Source organism: Amyelois transitella, chromosome 20, assembly GCF_032362555.1.
Source record: "Amyelois transitella isolate CPQ chromosome 20, ilAmyTran1.1, whole genome shotgun sequence".
Classification (NCBI taxonomy): domain Eukaryota; kingdom Metazoa; phylum Arthropoda; class Insecta; order Lepidoptera; family Pyralidae; genus Amyelois; species Amyelois transitella.
This window is the reverse complement of record NC_083523.1, coordinates 7,687,381-7,705,521: the sequence shown is the minus strand read 5'-3', so window position 1 is coordinate 7,705,521 and position 18,141 is coordinate 7,687,381. Positions and strand designations below refer to the sequence as shown.

General features: G+C 32.1%; 1 protein-coding gene across 5 annotated transcripts in view; it reads left to right on the top strand.

The window, feature by feature from the left end:
* LOC106131594 (LIM domain only protein 7) overlaps positions 1-18,141 on the top strand; it is a 146,557-nt gene that overhangs the window by 74,064 nt on the left and 54,352 nt on the right. For 3 of the 5 annotated variants that reach the window (XM_013330739.2, XM_060950073.1, XM_013330740.2), the window contains exons 1-2: positions 176-332; positions 708-952. In XM_013330739.2, coding sequence (XP_013186193.2) covers positions 848-952 — 105 coding nt within the window. In that variant the 5' untranslated portion in view covers positions 176-332; positions 708-847. Of the gene's footprint in view, positions 1-175; positions 333-519; positions 539-707; positions 953-18,141 lie in introns of those variants that run through there. The other 2 variants (XM_013330737.2, XM_013330736.2) reach the window with 2 other exon arrangements.

Below are 18,141 nucleotides of genomic sequence, written 5' to 3'. Positions count from 1 at the left end.
ATACCTGACAGCTATAGAGTTGAAACTAGTAGCGTAAGCAGTATCGATAGCGACACATTTTTGAGCTAAAATGACACTTGTGTTGTAAAATAACAGTAATTATAGCACGTTATCGATAAAGAAATTGTTATCGTTACTAGTCATTTTGCTCGCTCCGTCATCCACGCTTCGCCAGCGGCCGTCACTCTGACAGTCTTAAAAGCGACGCGGTACCGAGCGCACGCGTTGAACGTTGCAATAACGGTTATTTTAAAAATATCCGAACTATTGTGAACCTTATTGTTCCCGTATTATTGCCGTGAATTGGTCGACAGTGCAATTCTTATATTCGGGTAATTAACGCACTCTCGTTGTTACATTGTGTTTTATGTGAACGTTATGTAATTCTTGCGAAAGCCACAGTTTTGTCGGTGATACAAAATCATACGGAGTTGTGAACATTTCTTCTTGATTAGACGTGTGTTGCTTTATATTTGTGCGGTTGCACAAGGCTTTTAAACTTGATATTGCTGTTACGTGCATTATCTGAGATCGTCTAGTAAGCAATCCTCAACCTACTCCGTGTTGCATTTGAAACATCATTCCATTTCGACACACCTTTTATTACTATGGGGTCTCTTACCTGAGCGCGTACACAATAAAAAAAAAGCTTTGGTCTTTAAGTTTAAATTTCGAAGACGTGTCTAATTCTTATTTCTCTTTTACAGGTTAAAAACGACGCGTAAAATGGACTGTGCGAACCGATAGTGAAGTGACAGTGTTGTGTAACGGTTATAACAGAGTAATAGTGATTACAAGCTGCCAGTCAGCTATGATGTGAGACAGTTTTTGTGGTAAAGTGTTAAAAATGCCGTCGGATAGTGGATCAGCGTGGTCACCACCGGCCTCCAACAGTGAGAGGAGGTTGAGCAACTCTTCAGATGGCAGCGCCGGCAGCGGTTACTCCAAAGCTGTAAGTAATTGTTGTTCACATACACGACACGAATCTAAAAACAACTACATACCTACATTATATTCACGTCAAAATCCCTTGTAGGGTAAACAAGACTGCGGGCTCATTGAAAAGACTGATAGGCCGCGTTCAGCTGTTTGGCTTTATGATAGAATTGAGATTCAAATAGTGACAGGTTGCTAGCCCATCGCCTAAAAGAAGAATCCCAAGATTGTAAGTCTATCCACACTACAAACAACTAATTTGAATTTTGAATTCTTACCAAACTTGATTTAAAAATAATTAATTTTGATATTTGAAAGAAAGGACTGAAAAACAAAGATAATTCAGAAACAAAAAGAAAGTGTTAAGCAAATGCTTTAATCTGATAAGAATTGACAAGCTGAAACCGCAACAATAACAATGACATTGATATCATGAAACTGTCGACTGTCTCGTTTTTATCAGCCATACAATGACTATTGTGCTTTCCTACTTTTAAATTTTACTGCTATGTATGTATAGTATGTAAAATCCTTGTGATGAGAATACACTACGTCAGAGACCTGTTTAGATAAAAAACTAACACGAAGATAGGTTTACAAAATGGCAATCACTCTTATAAGCTTATAACATCTTAAAGCAAAACAGATTTCAGATTTTTAAGTACTGCAAACAAATTATCTATTCATTCACAATTTCTTGAAGAATTCAATATAGCTTCCTTGTAATCGTATAAGGATTCTTATCGTTATAATTATAGTTACCTATGTAAATAACTGTGAGAAAACAGTTTCGACATAGCATGTCCCAACTATGGTCAAAATTGTAACGGAAACAGAGATCAGTAGGCGATCGTCTCATCCGGACAATTTGTTTCGGTCTAAGAAACATAATCATCTATTCTTTCGGGTCATCTATAATTGAAAATACTATTGTCTTTGATAATCAATAGAGAAGTTAAATAAACGCAAAGTAAAGATTTATAGGTTTAAATACAATCAGACATAAAGTCACGTCTATATCCTTTGTGAGGTAGCTAGCTAGTTAGCTAGTACAGCTAGTAGTCTTGAAAGACTGAAAGGCCACGTTCAGTTATTAGACTTAATGATATAATTGAGATTCTAATACTTAGTGACAGGTTGCTAGACAATAAGATAAGAATCTAAAATTTATAAGCCTACCCCTTAGTCGCCTTTTACGACATTCACGGGAAAGAGATGGAGTGGCCCTATTATTTTTTAAATTGGTGCCGGTAACCACACGGCGCTATTTATAGGTTTACTTTTGATGAATTACCACCTTATTGACTAACCGTAAAAGAGAAGAAGACGGTGAAATATCAAAGAACCGTGTTTAGACATAGAAGGCATAAATTGTAATTTGATGATGCTAAGTAAATCACTTCTGCGATGAACAGGTTAAGAATTTACCTCATATACACTCTGCAACATACTAAAGGTTTGATGGTACTTGATTCAATACTTCAAACGAATACGACTGAATGAAAGCCAATGAAAACGCTGTTTCTATAAACGCTAAGGAGGACGCCATTTGCTATGGTGCGGTAACTGAATTGAAGGCTAAGAGGTTCAAATATACTTACACAGTAGGTAATAATATTTCATGGTGAATTGCAAAGATAAGCTTATTCTGCAGTCGATTCCGCTCTCAACAATCGATTAGTCACAGCTAAACTTATATTTGCTTTAAATTTAAAAAATAATGCCGACAAGATTATAAAAAGTGCACTACCAATCAATGAAGCGTAAAAATTCAATACTTTCACTTTCAATTATCTAAAGTTTAATAAGGTTTCGCTTATTTTTAATGAAGCTGAATAACACATAACAAAATTTTGTTTGTCACTTTCTGTTTTACCATTTAAAAACAATATTGTGAAATAATACAAAAATATTTTTAAAGGACCTTGTGTATCAAAGATGTCAATAGCGACCTTCTTCAGAGGTTAACTCAACTTGAATCTTTTTTTTGTGAAACATCCAAATTTTAAATCGATTTAACTTAAACTCTTATTCATAGCAGTCTAATTCTTGAAGATTTGTGAAGGTGGAAAGTTTTATTGACTTAACAACTTGATAGCGTTGACAGTTTGGCGCACTTAGATTTCTCTCATGTATAAGAGAAATCATAGATCAGTTGATGTCTAGCTGTAATCACTTAGCATAAAATGACATAGGTATATCGTACTCGCTATCATTAAAACTACGGTTATTCGTAATTAGCTATATTGGGTATTGATAATTTAAAAAATTAGTTTACCTGTATAATTATGAACTAGAAAAATTTCCCTGCAAAAGTTGCGCACATCGGACTTACCCAATCCAGAGTCATGGTCAAAAGACACAAAAAGGCCAAAAGCACGCACCGGGACTCCTCTCCAGAGATGTGAGGATATAACCGAGGCACCAGGAGGAAAAGCAGAATTATGTAATAGAAAAGAATGATATATTTTATACACATCAGAGATTTTAAATCTAAAATCTTATATATAAAATTCTCGTGTCACAATGTTCGTTCCCGTACTCCTCATATTCAAGCATATTGAGTAGGTCTGAGAATCGGCCAACATCTATTTTCCATACCCCTTAGTGATAAGGTTTGTCCACCCTTAACATGTTTTAACTAGAAATTGCTTAAAAAATATTTATATGGCAAAACAACGTTTGCCGGGACAGCTAGTATTCAATATAAAAATGACAAATTCAGCAAAACACTGCCTTGACATTGCAAAATATATCGCGAATAATCAGCAGACGTGACAGGAGTAATTGAGGATGTGCCCAATCGATCACAATTAGAACATCCTTCCTTCATTCTCACGGTAATGAAACTCCGATAATTTTCTTATTAACAACCTTATATTTATTTGAACAAAGTCTGATTTCCAAAACCGTATTTCTATACGAAAAAGAAGAATTCCGATAGAACGAAAGCATTGCAATGGATGATTTAAGATAAATTATAAAATCCCTTCAATAGAGCATTTTTTTAAATGTTGTTTATTATTGAATCATATTATATTTGATAAATATCGACATCATCATCATCACAAACAGTACTAGAACCAAATAATAACAAAAAAAAAACGTTTTAAATAAAAGGTAGTTAAAATAACGTTAAAAACGGTGATTAAAAAAATGTTTCTTACAGGCAATACTCGATTTGAATATAAAAGACTTTCTTAAATCAGTTTTATATTTTTTTCATTAAACAAGAACAAGTTAACTGTTATTCCGGACGTAATTAATACACAATACTTCATGTACTCATTTTTATGTTGTATAAAATTTCGAAACGTTAGATAACGAACGATAGTATTACATAAAATATGTAATTATTATAATTATTACATACTCAGCTATTTAAATTATAATAATTTGTAATAAACCCTGAATAAAAAAGTTATTTTGTTGAATATAAATACTTTTTTAATTATTAGCCCATGGAAGGTCGTATGCGTTTTGCCTTTCGCTACAAAAATGGTCGCTGAAGGTCTAAAAGCGCACAGACACCGCATATTAGTATGGCAAGCGCGACGCGTTTTTTATCGCGCGAAAATCTATCGGTGTTTCGCGAGATAAAAATGGTAAATATACAAATCAGTTTTGCAAAGCTTAGTCGATATTATATTTGCGTTTGCTAAAGAATTATTAATTGTCTATAATTTAGGCTAGTGATGAAAACATCGCAAAATATATGCTTGTTCAAAAAAAAAGAAAGAGAAAATTTTATGTGACAACATGTAGCAATAACAAATCATCGAGCGGTATATTTTTTTTAATGTCAATAAAATATTTTTACAATAATCACATTGCACAGAAATTCTCTCTAATGGAAGACCTCAGTGGCGTAATAATCATTGTGGAAGGCTTCTTTTTGTGATTCATGGTTCAATTCCCGGTGCGCTAAAATGTGTTCGTTTGTAGTTTTCTGACATGTATTTGCAGTTTGGGAAACTTGATATCGTAAAAGTCGATTAGAGAAAATGCTAACCTGGAATGTATCTTTTATCTGTCTCTGAATTTTAGGCCATCTTTACTAGACGTGGCCTTCGAGTATTGTGACTATTTAGCTCTTTCTAACCCGTAAGTGATAAAGATGTAACTTGTTTCTGTGATGTTGTTCTTTGATTATTGCCAGCTTTTAAATTTATATAATATTTTAAGTGCTAAATATTTTCAACAATATTAAACAATCTGGGATATATAGAATCAAAATTGTAATAAAATGTTTTAAATTGGTTTTTATTACCACTGCATAGAGTATAGGTATTGAATGAAACATCTGGCATTGACGTCATAAAAATATCACACAGAGTCCAAGCTTTGTAAAGTGACAATACTAAACATCCCGTATTTAACCATAATCACAATATGGCAACCGTATTTTAAAAATTCTAAGGTTTTTTGAGCATATTTAATGATTGATATATTTTTGTAAATAATAAAAGATTATGTCCATTTAACATTTTCACTTAACTGTTGAGATAACTGATATTTATTACTTTCAGACTATTTCAAAATATTTTGCATTTTACTCATCATGTAAACGTATACTACCGACATTAAAGATATACATTTTTAATCCTTATGTACTTTTCGTAAATCTGACGAAAGTGAGATCCAGTCGGTAGTGAAGCAATTTCGGTGGATTACACTTTATCTTCTATCTATAGCTATTTCTATCGCTAGTTTTGTGTAACTGCTTGCTTATATTCCATGTTAATTAAATCATTTTCTGGTTAATTGAATGGCACTTTACCACAAATTTATTTATTTTTCGTTTATTTGTATAACTGATTTGTAAAATTATATCAAATATCTTTGTACCCACATATTAATTTTTGTAGCTTGACCTCTGTGTTATATTTCCTCTGCCTATCCCGCCCGCTGTCAGAATGAGATACGTATCCTATAGAAACGGATGCACAAAAATGCACACCTGCTCTTTTATAAATCCGACGAGACAAAAAAAGTGAGTGAGTCGAAAATGCGGTCATTTTGCTCAGATCTGCTTGTATTATTCATACTTATAAGTGCAAATATCTGTTATCCTGTGGCTTAACGTGACTATTTAATGAAGATTGGAATAGAAGTTCAAATACAGGTAACATTTTGCATAAGAAAAATTAAGGGTGACAGGTAATATAATACATACATATATATAGTCACGTCTATATCCCTTGCGGAGTAGAAATCGATATTTTAATCGTAAAAACAGCCCATCTCCTAACGACTATATAATCACGTCTATACCCCTTGCGGGGTAGACAGAGCCAATAGTCTTGAAAATACTGTTATGCGACGTTCAGCTGTTTGACTTAATGATAGAATTGAGATTCAAATAGTGACAGGTTGCTAGCCCATCGCCTAAAAGAAGAACCAAGATAAATAATCTTCACGAATGCATAAAATATCATAATTTGGAGCGGAATGAAAACATATCTTTGCCTACATAACCTGGTTTTAAAGACGTCATAAAATTTCTAGAACGGTGAGGAGCATGCTGTTTGTGTATGATAATAAAATAGATAAATCGAACACTCACTGATAAGAACAGTGGAAATTACATTGTCAATGTTTTTGCATCAGAATGCGTTATCTAGCTATATTATGTAGGTGTGAGATAAGGGAAATGTATAAAAGGGAATGAGATCGATACTAAAAAAATTTTGCTTGACTGGAAGAAATCCCGATTGGGATAAGTCCGTAAGGATAAGTTGTACATTATTCTTCTAAAATCCAATGACTATTTTAAATATTTTGTTATTTTTTTACGTGCAATAAAGAGTTTACAAACAAACAAAAAATAACACACTGCCAAAGTCACAAACAATTGAACACTTTTGCAATTTCTTCATAGATTTAAAAAAGACTTTGAAAGAAATCATACATATCTTTTCATGAATGGTACTTCAAAAGAAACTGACCCATTTCTATATGGGGAATCCATAATATGTGACTAAGAGAATTCTAAACTGTGTATAGGTATGTTCATGTTTCTGTCTGTATGTTTGTGCACGAATCACGTGAAAACTATGGCTCTATTTGAATGCGGGTTTCTTAGATATGTTAAGCTTGATACATACATACATAAAAACACGCCTCTTTCCCGGAGGGGTAGGCAGAGACTACCTCTTTCCACTTGCCACGATCTCTGCATATTTCCTTTGCTTCATCCACATTCATAACTCTCTTCATGCAAGCTCGGCGGTTTCGGGTACTTTTGATCTGACCCTTTACCAGGACGTCCTTAATTTGATCAAGATATGTTCGTTAAGCTTGATCCAACTTAAAAACGAGTATACGAAAAATTTGTCCCCCATACACCTTATTAGAGAAATATATATAGACAAATTACAATGAAAAAACTAGCCTTGGAGTAACTTCAAGATTTTGACTTTAGAAAGTGAAATAAAAAAATATAATTAAGATAGCAATTAAGTAAAATTATTCACATTCAAATCTAAAATTTCAAATTGATATGACACATAATAACGTTTCAAACTATCAGAACAAAGTTTTATGTCGGATTTAGTCACCCGAAATGGCGAAGAAATTATTTTGATACCAAATTTAAAAATTATACAGAAACTAGATCCATATTCGAAGAACAATTAATGTTATCTCCATAACCGGTTCGCAAATCCTGTATTTCTTTATGAGGAAGTATAAATATAATAGGATTGTAGGATTTGGCCTTAAAACATTCTTTATCAATTAAAACTATACTTTGACATCTAGGTCTTAAGTTTCACTTTTGTCTACATGGCATCCTGCAAGCAAAAACTTATTTTATATCTGTGCAAATAAGGCACAATGAATTTGTGAGCCTTTCAGATTTCTTGATAAGTTTTGTCATAAGGAAACAATGTTTTTGGTCACCGTAGATTGATTGTTGACTCTAATGGGGCTCTGATAGACAGGGGTGGAAATGTAGGTTACATTGAATTAGTAAATTGCTTATGAATAGGAGAAAGTGATAAGACTTTAAAAGTAGTCTAGATAGTGAAAAGGACGGCTGAAATGCTAAGTGTTAGGTAACATAAGAAAATTTCATTTAAGAAATTCAAATTTCGGAGCAAATAACTCTTTTCATGAATTTTTAGATCAAGATGCACACGAATGGTTTTCACAAAAAATAAACACAATTAATGGCTCTGTCTACCCCGCAAGGGATATAGACGTGACCATTATGAATGTATGTATTAATGATATTTTTACACTGCCTTTTTTAATAGCTGTAATGTGTATATAACATGGGCGATATTATAATATCACCTCTTTTCACTTGCCACGAACCCTTGCCTACTTCATTTCATCCAAAGTTACTCTCTTCATGCACGATCGTTTGTTAGGGTATATTGTTATATTTATTACACCAAGATGATAAACCTTTAATTCAATAAACATTTTCTCCTCCGTTTTATACATTTTAGCAAAATCTTATACGCCTTGTAACATAACATGACCCAATTCAGGCATATTCACACCCCAATTAACTCCAGCAGAAGCCATAGAGCCGCCTTTTAGCACTCAAAGAATGTAGGACGGCCAGTATCCTACTTTTATTGTTTACGTAGCCTGCGCAATGTGCCTGCCAGTGTGAATAGAGTCTTTGAAAAAGATTCAGGACAGGCTTGCAACGATGCAGTTTCTTTTTACGACATTTTTATGTTCAACGACTGAAATAAAATAGACTGAAGGTATCATGGCATTTTCTGATATATACTCACTTTTAGTCTCATTTTATTTGGTGTTGTCTTTTTGATAAATTTCAAGTTATGTATCATGCATTTCATCAATTTCTTCTTCTTCGTCGTCTTCTTTATGCATTTCATCCATTTCAGTTTGTTACAATTTGGATTCTATATTATTTTTCTCGTGTTGATGAAAGGCATATAATTACATCTATATCCCTTGCTGGGTAGACAAAGCAAATAGTCTTGAAAATACTGATAGACCACGTTCAGCTGTTTTGTTTAATGATACAATTGAGAACGCCTATCGCCTTGAAGAAAAATCCCTAGTTTATAGCCTATCTCTTAGTCGCTTAAAGGCGACAAAGCTACAAAGAGGTTAAACCCGTAATACGTCTCTTTTTGATTAAAATTCAATTACAATCTACAACTAAACAAAAAGTGATATAGATACCGTAGGCACTCCGTAGTACAGTTTTTATCGCACATAAGAAATCAATGGAAATAGACCACGAACTAATCTCGGACAAGGCCTTCGATATAAAAAGTGTTATTGTCCCATCGGTATAAAGGCTTGGCTGTGACTAGCCTCCGCCTGCCGCTTTGCTCGAGAATAATCCGTGTCTTTTATCTTCTACAGTTTACAAACTATTAAATTATATATCAATTTGTGAAATATTCATTTTTTTTTTTTATAAGGAATTGACCATGAAAATGCACAAAAATGTTTACGACATCTACCATGATGTGATGATAGAGACAGATAACTTTAAGGACCTTTTAGTTGCAAAAGAAATCAATATTATTAACATTATTAAAACATAGCACAATTTTGGAGACTCAGTCGATATTTTTATAAGAAAATCTGCTTTATGTTTTGTAGTCTCAATCATATTATCGTAGAAATCACACTAATTCCATCAACTTATCATATCTCATGTCTGTCATGGCACAGTTACCCCTAATTAATTATAATTAATGCTATCGCCAACCAATAACACATGCTTAATTATAATTTCTCTGCCTTATCGACTGGTAATTAAATTTTATGATTCTGTTGACCACTTCATGTTCGATCAAAACATGCTTCTGAATTTATACTTTGTAATTTGAAATGGTCACATTTTTTAGCAGCTATATACATATAAAGGCCGTGCCATTTTTTATCTGTTAATAGACGCTTTAGTGATTGAATATAATTATACATACGTAATTTTATACGAACGTAAATTTAATAGAATTGAACCACTAATTATTATAATTGATAAAGTAGAAGTTAACTAAAGTACGAGAGTTCAACATAATGTATTCATGTATTTATTACGACTGACCGAAGAAACATTGTCAACAAGTCTTTTTCTACACCATGTAAATTATTAATTATAAAGTATAAGGCGAACCGAACAATGTAGTTACAGAAAACATAATGTTAAAAAAGCCACCTTAGCTTAGAGATTTTGACAGTCAAAATCTCTTGCGGGATAGACAGAGCCCGCAGTCTTTAAAGGACTGATAGGCGACGTTCAGCTGCTTGGCTTAATGATAGAATTGAGATTCAAATAATTAGTTTTATAAGTAAATCAATTTTAAAAATGACGAAGCTAATATAGTCAAATATAATTAACGCGTCACATGTTAGAAGTACAGCACCAATCAAGCCACTCATAACCTTTCACTAATAAAAACAGGTCAAATTATAAAGTGATGTTATAAATTACCATTTCGATATAAGACAAGTATAATTAAGAACCATTTAATTACATAGGATATTCATTACCAGAAATTAAACAACTAGGCACGCAGTCTTTCATGTCATGATAATGAGGTATTGTCATTTGCATTGTTTTAAAGGAGTTATAATGTAATTTATCAATATTAAACTAGACTAGTATCAAGTTAAAATAAGAATTAATCTTAAAACAAAACGTCTTAAAGAAGACGTTGATCTAATCATTTACGTAAATCTTAAATAAGTAAATAAATATTTTGAATAAACGTATCAAAAACCAGACAATACTTTATAAGAAACAAACAAGTGACAAGTATCATACTAAAGCAATTTACACCCAATAAAGACACTTTAAAAAGTACTCTTCTCTATGAAGCAGACATTAACGCTTGTGCATCTTCTAATTTGTAACCGCTCGTCTCTTTGTCCATTAATTAGTCCACTTGTCTCTTTTGTGACGTCGTGTTTTGAAATTTTCATGTCTCTTTTACAAACTAGATTACAGATGGAATGTACTTACATTAAAAAGATGTTCAGCTGTGGTGTTTAAAATAATTTACTAAGCAGTGATCACAATGTTAATAAAAAACAAGACGAGAATTTCAAGGTCTCTTATCTCATCACAAATTCACAAAACCTCTCACATTTGACAGTTTATCTAAACATCAGTGTTTATAATTAAAACTTACGTCATACCATTTTAAGCGACCTTTGTGTCAGTCCATCACATCATGACGTTTATGGTGATTAATCTATCGGAACCTTAATTAGCAGAGTGTTTTGAAATTTCGTGTCTTCAAAATCAGATCTAAATATTTGAAAGGTATTTAATGGCTACATTGAATAAAGTATATCTAAATTGGTATCTTTTGTCCTCCGCAAAATGATTGCTACTCTGTTATTGCTTTATGATTCTTGAATTGATCATCAGCAACAATCGTTTTATTTCATTGTCACGTTTCTTTTGTTTCATGAGTACTTAATCACCTTCTCATTAACTACATTATATTATTACTTCATATCTATTGATGTTGTATAATCATTGCATTATAATAATTTGATTTATGTTCTATCTTCAATATCATTGGACAACACAGGCACTAACATTTTTCTATTAGATCTTACTATGTTTGGACTTCGAGAATCTAATTGTTTGATCGGAGATAAAACAGTACATGGAATTTACAACCATTTAATCTTATGATCAGCATCATTGTCTTATGACATTGACTTGTATAGTGAAGGTCAGTTCAAAGTTATTTGATCTTAGTTTTGACATGGGCTTAGAAACTGTGGCCCCATCAGAACTATTTGTCATTTCATTTTTAGTTGTGTAAATAAGTTTGAAATGGCAAGGATTTTCTTTGTTTCTGTAACTAGCTTTATTGTGGTATTTAATAGTTTCTTTTGTATCTGTCAATTAGCATCAGTTATTTCAAAACCCTTATTTTAATCGTATATCTTAACTTTTACTTAACTATTATTTGTTATGTTGTTATTTTAATCCTTACTATAATTGGTTGTAGATATGAGTTAGAGTGATTTTTTTGGTCAAAAGGTTGAACTGGTAGAGAATGCCTTATTGCATTAGGTCCATCTATTGTTCATTATTTTAGGTGCAATAAAGTTTAAATTAATAAAAATATATTAGAATTTTATAAGTGTAATGCTTATCGATAAACTTATAACTGCACTCCCTTTTATTTAAAATAATATATTGAGTATTTTTTTTTTAAATATTGCTTGTGGGTTTTGCATGTTATGTAGTACCTAATATATCTAAAAAGTGTATTTAAAAAAAATAGTGAATGTTAATAATGATGAAAAACATCGTTACCTCCTCCAACAAACCAATTAAAACATAATTTACCTTGTAAAAATTATAAATTGATGGAATTTCTCACAACACAAGTGGGTCAAATTTAGCACACAATAACTTATTAAGGCAAAGGCCACCCGTTATTGTTTTTGTGCCGTTTAAACAGCAGATGGCGCTGGAAGAGTTAATTCCAGTCAATTGACCGTCGTCGGCATCATCAAAGATTACGCACTGGACCAATTGACTTTCTTTTATGCAATTAAACTTCATTTGCGTCACGAGCAATAAGGAAGGGATGTGTTTGAAAATTAAATAGTAATTAATTCTAAACGACGTATTAGTACTAAGTAAGTGTCTTAAAATTGTTTAAAAAAGTTATTTCAATTTATATCTTGTTGAACGTTAAATATCTAGTATTTTTAAATATGTATTTAAATCACATTCTAAATCGTCTATATAAAGTAGTTATAATTACATAAAAACAATTGAGCGAAAAAATAATACTATAATTTTTTCGCTTTTTTATTATTTATATCTATACTTAATAACTTAAGTAAAAGTTAGGTGTGCCAATAATATTATAATCATAAAGAGTATTATGTTCTTTAAAAAATAAGTAACAATTAACGATTTACATTTGATCTTATTGATAAAAAAAAATAACTTTATACATGCACGTTGAAGCATTTAGAACCGTGAAAGCATTTATGTAACAGATCCGTAGTTAAAGACATTTTCTTCTCACTAAAGTACATACTCACATTAACGACGCTAATCGAGAAATTGTTTTAATCTGAAGTATCAACATGAACAATTCAATTATGTGAAGTGAAAACGTAATTATTAACTTTTAAAATTAATACGGTCGCTTTCGTAGCTGATTCGCGAAGGAAGATTTTGGACAAAAACAAAAGAAAGTGCAATTTTGAGAGTGAAATGCATAAGCGAGCCAGTTTGCACCAAATTGTAACCATATTTATAGCTAGTACCTGTTTTGCTTTTACCTGAGACGGTAATTGTTGATGAAACAAGTTTATTAATGGATTCACGTTATTCCGGCTTTATGAATGACGCCTCCTTAACGGAGGGGTAGGCAGAGACAACATCTTTCTGTTTGTCATGATCATGCCATTCTTCTTTTACATCTTCCATATTGATCTATTTTTTTTTTGCTTGCTCGCTGATGTAGGGGAATCTTGACCAGAAATTTCATCAGACTGTCCCTAATTTGATCAAAGTACTTTGTCTAACCCTTATTCCTTCAATGTTTCCATTATATTTCCATTTATACTTCATTTTTATTTATTCAAATGGTTTTATTCATCCTATCAATATAATTAAAGCATTTCCTTTTCTATTCCTATGACACCTTATACATTTCCTAATCACGCTGTTTCTTTTACTAACATTCAAATCCTAATATGTCTTGTAAATAAAAAGAAATGTATAATGTATTTTTTAAATTAGGTATCTCCCATTTAATATATTATTTTGGAATCCGCATGTTGATGCTATACAGGAACTGTACAACTTGTTAATTTAATTTTAGGTGGTAATCATCTTTTTTCTTTCTTTTTTATAAGTAGTTTTTTGGAGTTTTAATTTTGCTCATTCCAGAATGATATTAAATATAATAAATTAGTATTTGTAAAAAAAATGTCAAAGCACTTCGAAGACTAGAACAAAGAACCAGTAATGATGTACCCACAGATAAGTGGTAATTTTCGCAAATGATTTGGTTTATTCCGTATCATTAACATCACTTTGCATACTAAGTAAAGCGAGGCAGGACACCTGGATGATGGCAATTTACACGAACCAAGTGACTAGTTATAATTTCAAGAACTCACTTTAATACAACTTATATTTTATATTAATTCTTTTTAAGAATACTTCATCTCGATTATCTTGTTTTTTTTTAAAGGTTTGCAAATAGAACAAGGCTCATACTTATCTATGTTGCAAATCTTATTAATATTATCAACGGTTGAGATTAGAATCGTCTTTTTTGTTTGATTTTTTTTTCATAGAATAAGTTTACTACTTATCACAGAATATTCATAGTTAGTAATCGTCATGACTGTTGCTAACATTTAGTAGAAACTAGCAAGTCATTTTAGTTTCGTAGGAGGATAGAAGTTGGAGCCGGATTATGATATACTAGTGGCCGCCCGCGACCTATATGCCTTAGTAGCCTATATGTTATTCTGGGTCTTCAGCTACCTACATACCAAATTTCATTGTAATCGGTTCAGTAGTTTTTGCGTGAAAGAGTAACAAACATCCATAGTGACATACTCACAAACTTTCGCATTTATTATATTAGTAGAATCCATAAACAGCAATCGAATAAGGTGCTGGATTGGAGGCAAGGGATGTGATAGGGATGGAATACAAAAAGCAGATCAACCCACAGCTGCCCACTAAAACGATGATATTGCTAAAGTAAAAGGACTTTGTATTACAATTGCACAAGATTTTAGATCAAATTCGTGAAGAGGCATGTTCGACAAAAGTAAACTGCTAGATAAGAAGATCTACTGAATAATAAAGACTATAAATGGACTGTCGGAATGTACCTTAAACAGACATACATAAAATCATGTCTTTATCCCTTGCGGGGTAGATAGCGCCATTAGGTACTCCCGAAAATATTAATAGGCACGCTGTTTGGCTTAATGATATAATTGAGTACTTTAAACGAATTTTAATATTTCCATAAACTTTTTAAACAAGATACTTGCATAGATGACACGCTGCAACTACTAGAGAAATAAATGAAGCTGATATATTAAGATCTTTATTAATGTTTTGTGTCACATTGTCGATGTTGTATAATTGTTTTCAAACCCCTTATAAGATTGACGGACGTTATAGTTAAGATTGTTACGGGGTGCGATGTTAGAGGTGTACACAATAACAATTTCACATTCAGTATTAGATGAAAACTACACATTAAAATTAAAACTGAATTTTATAACAGAATAAAACTGCATTTACATAGTTTTTGTAGTCAAGCCTTAAGCCAACACACCTGACTGACTAATAGATGCTTTGGGAGCACACGAACGCTTAAGATTTGCACAAATTACCCATTTCATTTACATAATTATGAGGACAGAATGTCTTGCAGTCTTATCACTAAGTGACTTAGCATCATACTTAAATCATCTATTTAAAAACAAAGGAATTAAATAATAAGTTGTTGTTAAATTTCTTCCAGTGTTTATTTGTATGAAGACTGTTGAAGAAATAATAGAAGGAACAGAATAATTATGTGAATGGGGAAATACAATGAAAAACAAACCAACAGTATTTGTATTAAGAAGTCTTAAAGTTCTGTTCCTATTTTTGTATATTCAAATATCAAAAAAAAATATTATATAACATTCAATAACATAAATGAATTTGAATTGGTTTCCAACACAGGACGTTTACGTAAATGGTTTAAAAAATCACAAAATTTTCCAAAATCATATAATACGGTAAACATGTCAAGCTAACTTCATGAATATTCAAGTAAAATACATATATAAAACATAGAAACTCGTAAATGAATTTAGCAATTCCTTCATGAATTATGTATGAAACAGTAAAATTAGCAGTACTTAATACGGTGCTAAGTCGTGACAAAAAAAAAAAAGAAAAATAATAAATGACAAAAGTTCAAGCAAGAATGCGGATATTTTGCAACAACCAAACAAAATCTATATTTTGATCGCTGACGCAGAAGTATTTCGACAAAATATCGCTTGCAATTATCTGAATTCTTAGCCGGGCGCAAAAAGGTCAAGAACGGACATAAATGGCATAACTTGTTGATCATACTTACTTTGCTATGAATATTGACTACGTTCTGTAAAATTAGGTTACCTAAGACAAGCATCACATCATCAGCATCTTAAAACTGTAAATTGACGTCCGATGAAAATGCTGCAGTGTAGTTTGTTCCGCCGCTTCTTCTAAACATGCGCTTTGGAAGCGGTAGTAGTTATAATTAGATTTAAGTTATGTGACGTCAATAAGTGATACCTTGTATCCAATTTTGAAAATAAATCTATTCTATTCTGCTTTTCTAACGATGACTTCTTCAAGATCATAAATAATTTTATCTTTATTCCGAGGTGGTGGTCGATCAGTTATAGTGTCCGAATAAAAAAGGAACTAGATCTGTAACCATGATACAACATGGGTCAGGTTCCCCTGCAAAGGTTGAGGAGGTCAGATGGGAATCGCTTCGTGTAAAAATCTGACTCACCCAAACCAGGATCATGATCATAAATGGACCGCGCTAACAAAAATTATTTTAAAAGTCTTCTTACTATTCTACCAAAATGATAAATAAATATTATGTAACACGTTTAAAATATTACGCTTAATATAATTAACTAGATAATTAAATATGAGTTTGAAGTCAAATGTCACAGAATAAATGAGGATATAAAAGATATTTGCATACTGACTACGTAAAGGCAACAGATAAAAATTTAACTGGTTTTATACCTAACGATGTTTGACCTCTAAATTGCAAAATAGCTTTTTTTTTATCTCGCTTACAGTATCAGTAGTATAATAATATTCTTGAAAATGTAATTAAAAGAAGAAAACCCTGATTAAGTATCTACATTATTATTAAACATTACTAGTTGTTGCCCGCGGGTCTGACCGCGTGTAAGTCGTTTTTCGCGTAACCGTGGAAACTAAAATGATCCTGACTTTTATTAGACTTATTGTCAAGCGGTTTAGCTGTGAATGCGGTAGAGACGTAATTTTCATACCAACTTTCACCCCCATTTTAGAATTTTGGGGATGATTTTTGGAAAAAAGTATTCTATGTCAGAACGCGGGTTTTTGAGTGTAAAGTGTACACTCATATCATGAGTCTCAATTATATATTGTACACGTGTAAGCATAAACAGTTCTTATTATGGTGTGACAAAATATTTCATTCATGTGGAATACTACTCAATGGCTTGTTTTCAATAACATTTGTCAAAACACGTAAAACTGTGTTAGTAAGATCAGTACGGCTATTGTACAAACAACGTATTGAACTGTTTTTAGTTCATCGGGTCAGGAAACTGACTGTTTTGTCAGGTGTTCCTAGAAAAGTGAGATTTCTTCCGATACAATTAGTCATGTAAAAACAAATTTGCATTAATTATTTTCTTCACAATTATTTAAATTATAATACACATATTTTATATATCTAATAATAACATATTTTATATTATATTATCTGCAATACTGGGAACTTTTTGAACTCGCAAAACAGCGTACTCTTTTTTCGAGACTATATAATAATGCCTTCAAAAACTTCCATGACTAAACAAAATCTTCTACTATATAAATCTAGGATGCCGCCTTAACCTTAACTGCTTCCTAAAAGCTATCGACATGGGCATCCTTTATGACTTGGAATCTTTATCGGTTACACATCTTTCGACATGATCGAGGGTCTTACTTCCATGTAATGTAAATTCGAGATATTCTTAATAGCCGAAATCTCCTGAGTGGCTTCGATTGTACCTACTTTATTAAGATCTCTATTTACTACAGAATCTTGATCGCTATCCCAATCCTTTATTTTCACTGCATTTCTAACCAGATTAATGACGATCTCTCTATCTCTTTGTTCCGCTGCCTTGTGATCAGTCGCGTGCAGAGCCGACTTTCTCCGTCCAAGGTCGCGTGTTCTGTGCCACTGTACCTAATTGTCCATTGTGCATTGTTGAACTGTGTGAACGTCGTAGTAACTCTGATAGATTAATTAAACAGTATATACTTGCAGTACCTAACCTCCGTCATCAATGTTACGTAGTATCATTGCATTTATTTTGAACCATGACACTTATGAATGATTATTTTATTGATTACCATCTTGCAGAGATTCCTTGTTTTACTCTTGACTTTTGTTCGGCTCAATTATTTGTTTGCAT